At 42.9% G+C, this 13,992-nt stretch overlaps 2 protein-coding genes across 2 annotated transcripts; one reads left to right on the plus strand and one right to left on the minus strand.

The window, feature by feature from the left end:
• Window positions 1-870: 870 nt before the first annotated feature.
• Window positions 871-6,984, plus strand: gtsf1 (gametocyte specific factor 1; the record flags this gene model as incomplete). The annotated part of the gene is made up of 6 exons (XM_084480243.1): window positions 871-964; window positions 1,190-1,296; window positions 1,380-1,506; window positions 3,093-3,176; window positions 4,603-4,660; window positions 4,737-6,984. The coding sequence occupies 6 exons, from the start codon at window positions 871-873 to the stop codon at window positions 4,831-4,833; spliced, it is 567 nt and encodes a 188-aa protein (XP_084336369.1). The 3' UTR covers window positions 4,834-6,984.
• A 2,623-nt stretch (window positions 6,985-9,607) lies between these two features.
• On the minus strand, window positions 9,608-13,503 carry nr4a1 (nuclear receptor subfamily 4, group A, member 1). Its single transcript, XM_084480213.1, has 7 exons — window positions 13,421-13,503; window positions 12,217-13,106; window positions 11,955-12,084; window positions 11,635-11,798; window positions 11,333-11,535; window positions 11,033-11,211; window positions 9,608-10,808 (listed from the first exon to the last, which is right to left on the minus strand). The coding sequence occupies exons 2-7, from the start codon at window positions 13,042-13,044 to the stop codon at window positions 10,552-10,554; spliced, it is 1,761 nt and encodes a 586-aa protein (XP_084336339.1). The 5' UTR covers window positions 13,045-13,106; window positions 13,421-13,503; the 3' UTR covers window positions 9,608-10,551.
• Window positions 13,504-13,992: the final 489 nt, after the last annotated feature.

Here is a 13,992-nt window from a genome sequence, read left to right on the forward strand (position 1 = left end):
CAACTCCTCATTCTCAATAGCCCCTCGCTGTCTCTTCTTTTGTTCCTTATTTTTTTTCTTTTTACGTTTTGCCACACCCGAAAGCATCTTGAATGTTAGCCTACTCAAAAAACGACCTGCCTGCTAGCTTTATTGTTCCTGTTAATTAATATATATTGATATATTAACACTGAAATAAATAGTAGATAGGACATTTGTATAGGCTATTTCAATTATTATTATTATTTTTTGCCAATCGGCAAATTGGCATGCAATTTTTTTGCCTGCCAATCAGGCCCTAGGGACGTGCCTAGTTTGCCTTTGGGTTAATCCGGCTCTGGTCGTGAGGCAATCACAATCGTGAGTTTGTCAACAGCAACCACTGTAAGATTCTCTGTATGGATATAAATAGCAGACTCCTTAATTTCCTGAATGATAATAATACCATAAGCAAAAAACAAATCGGCTTCTTACCCTATTATCGTACAACAGAATATATTCACATGAACCACACGTGCTGCCCCACTTCCGGCCAGCTGGAGCATTAATCCCGTGATCGGCCATTGTCTTCACGTGTGAGTAATAAAAACCGAGCGCTTCTCAAGGTCGTCTTCCGCCGTGTGCTCCCGACGCTGTAGCTTGCTTCTCTCGCAAAGACCTTTGTCCGTTTTGTCGGCATCGAGAAGCGGTGATTTGTGATTTTCTCTGCATGAACCAGGGTTTATTTGGATGTGTTACGGTAAATGCTAGCTCAATTTTAAACCATTGCTGGTATCCCGTTCCGAGAAACTTTAGCACATGTTTTTTTGTTTGTTTTTAAATAACATTTTAAAAAAAATTACAGACTCGACCCAGAGGTGAAACTCCAGATTGGCCAGTTGTTTGTGCAAAATGTCGTCTTCCAACACCTATACATTTGGATCCACCGCAAGTCCTTGCAAATGGGCTCCGGAAAATGTTCAGCCCTACGCCAACGAAGAGATGGGTATGTGTGTAACTATTTTAAACTATTTGTTTACTTTATTTTGCGATTGTTTTGACGACAATTAAACGATAATAATTAAATTATTACGACCTAGTTGACCAGATTTTACGCAATCTCTCTCAATCTGTCTTTCTTTTTGTTTCTCTTGTGTAAATCGATCAGCACTACCACTAGATGGCGTAGGTTTTACCTTCCCTCCCTGTTCAATGGCTTCTTTTTTTGTAGAAGAGAAAGAGGACTGTGACCCGGAGAAAATTCTGCAATGTCCTTTTGACACAAATCACCAGATCCGTGCCTGCCGTTTCCCTTACCATCTGATCAAATGCAGAAAGGTATCTTAAAGGAATAAAATATGATTACTGTCAGACATGTATACCTTGGGTTCGTTGTCAATGTACATTTTTCACTCTTGCAGAATCATCCCAAACTGGCAAGTGAATTGAAAACGTGCCCATTTAACGCTCGACATCTGATTCTGAAGCACGAGCTGAGTCTCCACATTGCCACATGTGTAGACCGGAAGTCTGTCAGCTTAGTTGAAGGTAAGTCGTGTTGCATGATGGACACCTGGATTACATTTTTACATTTAGGGTATTGAGCAGATGCTTTTATCCAAAGCGACTTACATTAAAGGTTGTATCAGCGATGTTGGGTGACGTCACTTCTGTTGGTATTTGAAGCGAGATCTCAAACAAATTGAGCCGGCACCCTCCCCTTCCTTCCTTCCGTGTTTCGTGCATCCAGTAAAAACTATTGTGTGCAAAACCTCACAACACCCCCCCCCCCCCCCCCCCCCCCAGTGCTGGGCGGTATGACCACAAATTGATATCACGGTATTTTTCTAAATTATGACTGTATTTTTTTTTCATGCATAATCAGGTATTCACTAGTGCTGCCACTAAGGACTAATTTGATAACTAATCTTTCGATTAGTCGATTAATCTAAACGATTATTATTATTTTTTTATAAATGTGTGCTGAAAGCAGTCATGCAGCTATGCTGCTGGCGTTTACACTTGCGTGCATGGTGGGGTTTAAAACATAACTTCCAATGTAATATTAAGTATTATAAAACGGGTGGCTTAAATCAAGTGATCTGATTGGTTCCCAACTGTTGAGTGTATACACAGCTATGACGCCCGTTTACATAGTTCAGTATCACTCAGACCAACCGCCATACACTTTGCAGGCCTTCTTAAGGGACTACTTTTTTGTATTTGTAAAGCTTTTCCGACTTTCTCACTTTTTCAAAATTGAGGGTGTCTATGACTTTCATTTCGCTATACTTGCGTAACGTTTTATAAAAGCAATAGATCACTTCAGTCAGTGAAATGTTCTCATTATACCACAGTTAAGGGGTCGAAGCCCCTTAACTGTGATATAATGAGCCTGTTGTGATCTATTGCTTAAATATAACACAGGTGCGCAAGGCAGCCACAGGAGAAGCCAACATTGTTTTCAACCGCTCTGTACCGCACCGTATAAATTCCCAAGTTTTGAAAAGAAAAAGTATTTGAAGCAAATAAGTGACGTTGATTTGGTTTTGGACGAATAGTTTTGGATGCGTGTATCGGCTTTGAGTTGGTTTGTTACTTTGAAACCCACTACAACCTGCCGATCTTCAATCAAAACATCAAGTAAGTGATCGTACCATGCGTGTTTAGAAGCGCAACATCAAAAAGGGTCCAGTCGAGCGGCGCAGCATTCCAAACGTTGTGTAATTAAATAGCGGTATGGTGGTATATTAAAAATTCATATTAGAACAAAAATACACACCGGTATTTGGTGTGAACCGGTATACCGCCCAGCACTAACCCACCCCTTGTCGGTGATTTGGTTGGAATACTATTTATTTTGGTTTTGAGTGGTTGGTAGTACCATTTGTTTTTGTGTACGATCTCGGAGCACAGGCTGCCTACAGAGACGCGTTTTTTTGACGGCCTTCATATGGGGCGGGCAGCTAGCGGATCGTGAGGAAAGATCAGATGAATGTGATTTGTCTCGGCCTAGAATCGCTGATACAACCTAAGTATTTTTTTTCAGAAGGTGAAAAGATATGAAACCTGCATATTTCTGGATTTTAATGCAAACTTTGACGGGCTTTATTTGTAAACCGTTTGGTTCACAGCATCTAATGCAGCAGTGCAGCGGAAATGGCAGGTCCCTGTGAGCGCATGGACCAACCCCCGCACCGACGAGGATTGGGAAGAAGGTTACAATCAAATTAATCTCAAACCTTGAGTGTTTAGGCTTTCACTACGGTCATTCATCATTGATTAATAATTAGTGTATGTAGACATACTGTAAGGGTCACTTTTTATTATTGAGTGACGAATGGGAGCCATATACTGTTGGTCTCCTTTTTGAATCCAAGGAACATTGGGATCCCTTTACAGAAAGGGTCACTTTTTTAATGCAGGGAGCAGAAACTGGTATCCTAGATCACGTGACGATATCAGAAAAAAGTGACTTATTGAACTGCCACAATCAATGTATTTTTGATGACCAGAAGGGACCACACTTGTTTATGCCTATTGACTATGTGTATAAATCTGTGTATAAATGTTGGTAGAGAGATAATGATATTTTGTGGTCACGGTTATTGTCATTTTGTTAATGATCAGGGGCCTCCCTTAAACATTGCCCAAACCTCAGAATCTGCATGTGCACAAAAATATTCAGATCTATCTTCTCGTTATAAATACCAATGTGTTCAATTTTGCATGCGTGCAAGAGCGCCATGCTCCTCCCAAGATTGTCCCATAACAGTCCTTAAAAGGTCAATGCTAATTAATCAATGAATATTCCTAGTATATAAGGAGCCTTTTCTGACCTATCGTTACACAGGATGAAGATTTGCAAACTGTATAATAGAAGTGTATCTTACTGAAGTAGAGAACAATATTACAGGCCTTGTGCCAATAGGATAATTAATTACTATAGCCTATAAGCCAATTGAATATAGGCCTACATGTGTGTCAGGCTAATTAATGAAACTTAAGTGGAACAGTTGGTCTGGCCAAGGATTGTAATTTGAAAGGGTTGTAGTGTGAACATATTTCCTTAATTCATAATGGGTGCTTTTTCTAAAATGTATAAATAAATTTGAAGTGATATGCGCGATGTGCATTAGGTATCCAAAGTTAGTGTTATACTTTTGGGCTAATTGGCAGTTTGCCACCCGATATGATGCATTACTGCCACCAACTTCCTGTTGTCTCCGGAGATTGCAGTTTGTAAAACTTTTGCGGGACCTTTACCCCTGGGTGAAAGGATGCGTAGAACTGCGCAGTCTTTTCCGAATGGATTTAAAAAAAAAAATATATATATATATATATATATATATATATATAAATCACGACGTTGGCGGTGATAGATGCGTATGTACATTTCCTCCCTGTTTCCATAACATTTTAGTGCGGGGAGACCTTTATAAATGTGGCCTGGGTCCTCCACAACTGCTCCGTAATCCTTTTGATGGAAAAGCCTCTTCAGGGCTGGCCTTCGGTTGTTTGGTAGTGAACCAGATCCACCGTCCGTCTTCCTAATTATTTGAGTGGCTGCTTGTGGATATTGTGTGGGCTGATCTTGTGATGACTGACCATCATTTTGATTCCGCCCCGCTTTGCCTCTTGCAGAAGCCGACGACGCTGCCGTTCCCTTTGTGTGGGGGACCGCCTCCACCTCCTTCTTACAGTAAGTGGCTCACCTCCCCATTCCGTTTCAAATGGCGTTCTTATTCTTACAAGGCGTCTGTGTTTTGTTTTCACAGACCAGAGGTGATGGACGGCTTCACTCATGAGGACAACCTCAGCGCTGGGTTAAGGGCGCCCAAGACACTTCCCTGGCCCGTTGATCTGGAGCTATAGATGCTATTGAACCATTTGTCTATTTTATATCTTAAAGGTGACATATTATAAGGAGGCCCTTATTTTGTGGATTTTTTTTAAATATATACGTTCCCAGGGGTTCAATTGTGATTTGTTATGTGGGGGGGGGGGGGGCTTGGAGAATTAAACCGTTAAATGGCACTTTCTGGAGGGTTTTTTTGGAAAGAAATTGAGAAATCAAGTCTTGCATGATATGTGCACTGCAAGGTTAAGAGCCTATACTTTGCATTGTTGTAGTGTATCAACAGGTATTGGGGCATTTAGCATTTACATTACTATCAGTCGTCACTTGATTACGCATTTACCTGGTTAATGAAGATATAAGAAGTGACCCATATAATGTGCCAAATGTTGTGGAAAAAGGTAAAGGAAAGTGGGATGCTTCATCAGTAAATCATACAGAAGAGAGTGCAGCATATGACGGTAACAGCTGAGAAGATTTGGGTTTGTGGTGACCAGGAAATGTCCACCTCACACAAACGTCCTTCTCCCATTCTCTCTACAACACACGCACACACAAAGGCAAACAAACTAACAGTCTAAACGGGACTCAACATTCAAAGCTACCCGCTTGGTAACTAAGTATGTAATTTTGGAAAACCGTTTGCTGTGCACCACTTGGTGGCAGTGTTTATTGTTTTTGTTAAGTTTCCATTAACCAAGGTCAATATCCGTGGGGTTTTAACTAATTTCAACAAAGGTTTTTAGATTCACAACTTGGTGACATGAATCTGGGACGTAGGCCTACCTTGCCAACTTTTTTGGAGTTCTGGAAGATGACTCCATTTATAACATGCCAACACGTCTTCCCTCACTGCCATACATTTCTCGTGATTACGTTTTATTGAGTCTATTAGTGGACGCAATCTGATGATTTAAGATCGGTGGTCATGACCTATCTAAGGCAAATTGTTTGCCTTAAAAATGTCCAATGTTTTGATGGCACAATTTTTGCACATGTAGGGGCCTATCTGTAAAAAACGTATTTGGTAACTGTTTATGGTTGGCTTTAGCAAATTGTATTTTGAATTGTTCATAAGTTTAATATGCATGTAATAATATGCATGACACCGTAGGTCTACATCACCCAGACGGGACTGTTCTGTGGAGTCCATTTTCAGATTTTATTAAATGTTTTAGCATTCTCAGTAAAATGTTCAAATAAAGAAAAAACGTCAACAGTTAAATATATTCATGCATATTAAAATGTCCTCATGCATGTAACTCATGCACACAAAAATACATAATGCACAATCAATTCATATTTGTTACGCTAACTTAAAAGATAAGTTAGGTCTACATTTAGCAATCACTGCAGGGACTTTGTGTGCTGTATTGTGATCCGTCGTAAGGCTCCCCACCAACTCGAGGAAGGCATGCCTCCTAGGCCCTTTGCCTGAATGAAACCAAAGCTTCCTGGCACTCTTGTTGTAATTGTAACATTATCATATTCTCAGTCATGGATGCCAAGCAGACACTTGCACTAAGCAGTGGAAGCTCATACTATTTTTGTATTGAAGGAAAACCGTTTGCTGTGCACCACTTGGTGGCAGTGTTTATTGTTTTTGTTCGTTTCCATTAACCAAGGTCAATGTCCGTGGGGTTTTAATTAATTTCAACAAAGGTTTTTAGATTCACAACTTGGTGACATGAATCTGGGACGTACCTTGCCAACTTATTGGAATTCTGAAAGATGACTCCATTTATAACATGCCAAGTTGTCATGTTATACACGTGTTGGCATTGCCAACACGTCTTCCCTCACTGCCATAGATTCCTCGTGATTACGTTTTATTGAGTCTATTTGTGGACGCAATCTGATGATTTAAGATCAGTGGTCATGACCCATCTAAGGCAAATTGTTTGCCTTAAAAATGTCCAATGTAAGAAAGATAGAAGTTAGGTCTACATTTAGCAATCACTGCAGGGACTTTGTGTGCTGTATTGTGATCCGTCGTGAGGCTCCCTGTCACGCTGTTGGTGAGACACACCGCCAACTCGTGGAAGGCATGCCTCCTAGGCACTTTGCCTGAATGAAACCAAAGCTTCCTGGCGCTCTTGTTGTATAATTGTAACATTCTCATATTCTCGGTCATGGATGCTAAGCAGACACTTTGGTGCTGTGGCTATCTCTGCGATTAATTGTCACCTGTTATCGCATTTTGTTTATGTGTCTGATATTGTCCATATAAATAAATACATATATTTACACAATATTTGTATACAATATTTGTTATTATATTAAATATATTAAATTAAATATATATAAAAATGTAGGTTTAACTCCTTGCAGGAATCCACACCCGCACCGCTATTCTTGTCACAAGTTGAATGGATACTTCAAATGCATTTTGTTCTGACATCACCCTACATAACGTTTGTAATCAGAGTGACGGTGACTTTATCCGGTTACTCTATCTGGATCTCACTGTAATAAGTTGCTATGTCCTCCATCTGTATACCCTGTATACCCTGTCTGTGGCAGTGTACCCTGTCTGTTGTAGCCTGTCTGTGGCAGGGTACCCTGTCTGTTGTAGCCTGTCTGTTGTAGCCTGTCTGTGGCAGTGTACCCTGTCTGTTGTACCCTGTCTGTGGCAGTGTACCCTGTCTGTTGTACCCTGTCTGTGGTAGGGTACCCTGTCTGTTGTACCCTGTCTGTGGCAGTGTACCCTGTCTGTTGTAGCCTGTCTGTGGCAGGGTACCCTGTCTGTTGTAGCCTGTCTGTTGTAGCCTGTCTGTGGCAGTGTACCCTGTCTGTTGTAGCCTGTCTGTGGTAGTGTACCCTGTCTGTTGTACCCTGTCTGTGGTAGGGTACCCTGTCTGTTGTAGCCTGTCTGTGGCAGTGTACCCTGTCTGTTGTAGCCTGTCTGTGGTAGGGTACCCTGTCTGTTGTAGCCTGTCTGTGGCAGTGTACCCTGTCTGTTGTAGCCTGTCTGTGGTAGTGTACCCTGTCTGTTGTAGCCTGTCTGTGGCAGTGTACCCTGTCTGTTGTAGCCTGTCTGTGGTAGTGTACCCTGTCTGTTGTACCCTGTCTGTGGTAGGGTACCCTGTACAGTTAGGTACAGGTACAGTTATCTAGTTATCTCCCGAACGACAGAATATGGTGTTGGTCAATATGATCCAATGCAATCCATATGGGTGTTAACTGGGACAAGAAATATGCATTTCATTTTCATAATCTAAGTTGAGTGAATGTATGTGTTTAGTTTATTAGTTCCCAGTATCCTAAAGGAAGCATTGATGCACCTTTCCTAAGCTTGAAGGGAATTCGAACAGCTTTCACCATGGCTGCCTCTTAGATACCTACGGGTCATTTCAGTCAGCAAGGAACCTTCTGACGCAAAAAGAAGGTTCAGAAGGGTCCCAACACCATGGCAACTATATATAACGTTGCACCAGAGCAATCAAGGGTGGCTTTTAATGGCTCTGCGTTGCACTAACTTACAAAACAAGCATTAAATACTGGTAAGTTCACTCAATGAAGATCATGAAGATAAAATGCAAGTTTCTCGCCAGAAAATGTTATCAAAATGCATTTTAATGCCGAAATTGTCTTTAAATGTTCGATTTTACATTGAGAATAATACAAATCCAGCCAATCCGTTTTGTTCAGGCATAGTTGACCTGCTTTCTTCGACCAGTCGATAGGGGGCGCTCTACATGAAACGCTCATATCGGTAGTTTTGGGTGATCTTGACAAAAGAAAAATTCTGTCGTTTAGTTAAAATAACCAGCTACTCGTACAGTGTATGTAATGCATTAACAGGGATTGTAAATCTATATTTGAAGTGAAAGCGATTATAAGATATAATGTGTTGTAACTAGGCTGGTACAAGTTGTATCAGTTTAGTTACAAAATCTCATATCACACTTTTCACCTATTCACTTAATATTACACAGATCGTTTTACATGGATCTGCTTAAATATCATGATTTGTAAACACATGATATATGACATATGGATCTACTCAAAAAGTGGTATTCAAGCCAAAATCTAGGAATTAATTATTTCCTTGAATTGTTGTATTATTTACAACTTATTTACCTGTGCAGGCAAAACACTGTTAACTGCTTTTAGATGTGGTTAGATATTAGTTAACGCACCTTTCTACTTGTATCATGAATACAATATGTTTTATCCTCAAAGTCCATGTACATCATGAAAAACAAATACTGAATTGGGGGATGGATGGTCGGTTTTGGAGAAAAATCGCTGCCATAGAAATGACTGGTCTCCATATCAGCATGTGCACCTGTCTGTACAATCTATAAATACTTTTTTACAGCCTTGACTTATAGAGCCCTCCTTTTAACGTTCACGCAGTGTGAGATTTGCTGCTTGCATTTTGTCGTACACCAGCGCGTGATGGGGCGCTACAGTACAATCATCAAGTAGTCTGTGTTACATGAGACTGCAGAGGGAATTCCATAGGTATCTAAAAAGAGTGCAGTGCATAGCTGGATGGTAGTGGCGAGGGGGTGTCTGGAGGAGTGAATAGTGTGGTCCCACATGATGGCATCTATGTTGGGTATTACATACAACAACTCAACAGTCCATGGATCAGGATTCTTTGGTATACTTCTTGTCTTGAAACACAACAATGATGATGAGCAAGTGCTGGCTGGATTCAGCTTCGGATTCACTCTAAAATACATAAAGCATTAAAAGTGTATAATTCCAAACTGTTTCAATCCGGCCATATTGTATGTGCATGCCACCTGTTCATAAATAAAATATACTTACAAGTTAAGTAAAATTATTTATTTATTCTAAAATACAAATGTAACATAACATGTCTCTAGAATGTACAAATAGAATGCCCGAAACAAAGTTGAATCAATACATAATAACAGCAATGTGCACTGTTAACAGATATTAGCCTTCCAATTTAAAATGGAAGTCTGTGCATAAGACTTAATATTCAAAGCTGTAAAGTATGCATAGCTGCTTCTTGAAAACCTGTCAAACATTTGCATCGTGTACTAGTGATGACTGACAATAGAATACCATCCTGATTTCTTTATCACCACTCAACAAACATTTCATGTCATAAACTTCACTCACAAAAAGAGTGCATGTTGGCAAGGGAGTGGCCAGGGTGTTTAGCAGAGAATATAAACCACCTTTCCCAAATAGAAAACAGCTGAGTCCTGAGCTACTCATAATGTCCGTACCCAGAGTCCCAGTAAAGCTGGCAGAACCTCGTGTCCAGACACCGTGGAGAGAATGGAGCAGTACATGTTATGTACTATCCATCTGTTGTACTGAAAACTCAAAAAACTCAAACAGTTAAGCTTTTTTCTCCCTTTCCAAACACGGTTAAGCGTCCACTCCAATCACCTTGTGCTGCAAATGTAAACGCTTTCCCTTTGGTCTACATGGGGGTCAGTCTACCGCTACAACTTGACAACTGCACCATTTATCAGTAAATATCTGAAAATATATCATTTTGTGTCTTTACCAATCTAACCCAAGAGACAACACTTTTGAAATGTGCATACACCAATTGTATGTTGCACACGTGTTAATGGGATGAAAAGAACATAAATGTTACCAGACTCAGATATTTATGACACAAATAGACCTTCTCCATGTGTGCTAAGCACGTGCAGTTTCTCTTTCTTCCTCTCGATTGTCAAATTTGGAAGGAAATCACAGCCAGCAGACGGTAAGGTTTTTCAACACGGAACGTTTTTTCAAAACGGAAAGGTTTCCATGAAGATCTTGTCCACCAGAGGCGGTGGTGCCACGAGATTTTCCAGCTTGAGGTAGAAGATGCGCTGGAGGCCCTGCGTGCACAGAGTCCGAAGCTCTGGAAGCTTGCCAAGGAGCTTCGACAAGAAGTTGGCCGGGAATGATTCAGAGGTGCAGGCAGAGACGTGATCCCTCAGGCAGGCGATCAGCTGATTCTGCAAGTCCTCCACGCGTGACGGCTCCTTCAGGCCGTGCCGGTCTGTCGAGAGGGAAGAGAAGGAATGAGTGGTGTGACCATGAGCTCATGTTCACATTCAACGCATGGTCCGATCACGTTCTAAATCATGAGCAATGTTAAAGAAGATACTACAGTAAAGCCCAGTGTCGCTGATGAATGCTAATATATAACACAATCTAGCTGATTGTAGGCTAATGCATAAAAGGATCTACTTGATAATCTATAATAATAGTCCAAAAGCTTACCACTAATTATAACCAACGTCGTAAGGCAGGAGAAGGAGGAAACGTCCAGATTCATGCGATGGAGGCTTTGAGAAAACCCCAAGATGGAGTCAATCCAATCCCCGAATCCTGCTACACATTGTTTCTTGTGCAGCACACGGCCATTGCAGAAGACAAGTTCTTCGGTGTCTGGATTAGATCTGTCATTTTTTTTCAAACAAAAAGATCCCAGTATCAGTATCTCCATTTATTAATGACGATGCATTCAATAATCAAAGAAATCGATGAATGTTAAACGTTAGATTTCCAATTGCCACCCACCGGTAGGCCAGCCGCAGGATGAAGAGCTCCACGAAGGCCGACTCCAGCAGCAGCTCCCGGTCCTCGGGGCAGAAGGCGGAGAAGCCCGGGATGGTCTCCGCCCACCTCCTGATGACCTCCATCGACGCCGTCAGCAGCTCGTAGAACTGCCGGATGTCACTAGCGTCCTCCTTCTGGGATTGGGTGCCCACCTCGTCCTGGTACTAATGGAGCAGACACGGGACGGTCGGTCAGTGCACACTCAGACCATGTAATGAAACGTATGTGACCTATGTTGAGTAAGAATACACAGTTTTTCTCACCTTGGAGTAATCCAGGTTTCCGATGACTGGGTTTGAGTCTACGTGTGCTTTGACAAGAGAAGCAATCATTTTAACCGGAGCTTCAGCGGTCGACAGGTCCGATGTGGCTTTAGGCTTTGAAGGCAGGCGGCCTCTTCGTCCTTTGAGGCTGTCTGTCCTCACCACTGAGAGAAACAGAGACATTAAGAGTTACATTTAAAAAGTCCCACTTTACATTTACATTCTATTGCAATCCCAGCAACTGCAGGTACACAGTCACATCAATGCTCAACCAACTGAATAATGAATGAATAATGATAAGAGCAAGGATGGAAACACACCTTCTTTCACCATGCCAACCGCCAAGCATTTTTGGAAACGACAGAATTGGCAACGATTTCTTCGCCGCTTATCCACGGGACAGTCCTTGTTTGCGAGACAGACGTACTTGGACTTCTTTTGTACAGTGCGCTGCATAAACATAGATACAAACGTTATCACCACTATTATTATTGTTATTATGATTATGAATATGATCCCTTTCTGAACACGCCCCGTCCCGTTTGGAGGGGCAGTAGGCCTGTGATGTAAGGAGGTGTTTACCTTGAAGAATCCCTTGCATCCCTCACAGGTGCGGACGCCGTAATGCTGGCAGGAGGCGTGGTCGCCGCACACGGCGCACTGCCCCTCGTTCCCGCTGTGGCTTCCAGCCTTGGGCGACAGGTTGTCTTCCAGCGGGTCACTGCTCACTCCTAGGGGTCCGGGCTGCTGGTAGGCCATGGGGGGGTAGGGAAAGGCAGAAGGGTGCTGCTGCTGCTGCTGCTGCTGCTGCTGCTGCTGCTGCTGCTGGGGGAAGGACTCCGGCTCCGCCAGCCGAGGCTGCAGGGCAGCAAAGCGCGACAGGTCCTCCGTGGCCTCGGGGCCGAAGGTGAAGTACAACGGGGCGCAGTGGGGCGCTTGCATTTCCTCGGCCGCAGCCCAGTATCCAGGGGAGGGGGTGTAAGGACCGAAGGCTGAGGAATCCCAAGCAGAGAGGGGCTGTGCGTGCAGCCCAGGGGTGGAAGGGGACGGGACGGAGGCCGAGCTGCCGAAGTACTCAGAGCCCCCGGGGGAGGGGGCCTCGTCTAGGTAGCTCAGCGTGAAGGAGCCGGGGTAGCAGCCGTACACCTGCAGGTCGTCCAGACGGAAAGGGGACTCCTGGCCGGCGGGGGCTGCTGCGGGGGCGGTGGTGGTGATCTGGCATGAGTAGGCATCGACGTCACCCGAGAAGGGCCCCGCAAGGAAGCCCAGTCCTGGCTGGGGCGGCGGGGAGGGATGGCACCTCATGTCCACGGACAGTCGGGAGCTGAAGTCCAAACTCTCAAACTCTGGGCTGCAGAGGGGGTTGTCAGGGTAGGGCAGGGGGGTGTGCTGGGGGTGGACGCAGGTCATGGCTGTGTGTGTCTCCGGGAGATTCTCAGTTAACTCTCTTTGATTCGTCGTTGGAGAACTGCCTGTCAGGTGTGCAGGTTAGAGATAGGAAGGGGAAAAACACTGATTAGTTAAAATGTTCAGGATTATAGACTTGCTTTTTCATGCATTTTGCAGGCAGGTGTTTTGATTGGATTGCTCTGTATTGAACAGGTGTGTATGTCAGTAATAACATAGACAATATCTGTTACAGGAGATTCTGTACACCTGTATATCAAAAGTCAACTGTGCGTTGCTATTTTCACATAAAATCGTTTATATTACATGTTTAAAATGATTGCATTAGTATATGTGTGTGCATGCCATAAACATTTTAGAACAATTATAAAGTTCTTACCTGTAATGTTCTTTCTCAGAGTTTGAAACAGTCTATAATCCAAAGAGAGATGTTGTTCTCATCGCTGCTCTTTTGAAATGAGGAGCTATCCCTCTGTTCTGATCGCCCTAAGACATTTATAGACGGTATCATTGAGTTTAACCATGACGTCAGAAGGATGTTTCCATACAAGGCGGCCCGGGGTGGGGAGCTTTCCACAACGTGGCCAATCGTGTTGCGAGTTTAAAGAATACCCGCCTGATGACGCACTAGCGGGATTCCGATGACGCGCAGACTGCAAAGAACCGCAGCATTGTCTTCCCTCTACACGCACGCACACGCACACACACACACACACACACACACACACACACACACACACACACACACACACACACACACACACACACACACACGCCAAATTATGACTGAGGAGTCATTACGGATGTTCAAGCGGAAGGAGGAGTTACTTTGCCATGTCGCTTAAAGTAGCAAATACATTACTTTAGGCTATGTTTCGACATACAACACGAATACTTCCTGGCTGGTGTTCTCATGCATTTACTTTGTTAATGACCGTAAAATGACATAAA

The sequence above is a fragment of the Micromesistius poutassou genome, assembly GCF_964030765.1.
Source record: "Micromesistius poutassou genome assembly, chromosome: 15".
NCBI classification, from domain to species: Eukaryota; Metazoa; Chordata; class Actinopteri; order Gadiformes; family Gadidae; genus Micromesistius; species Micromesistius poutassou.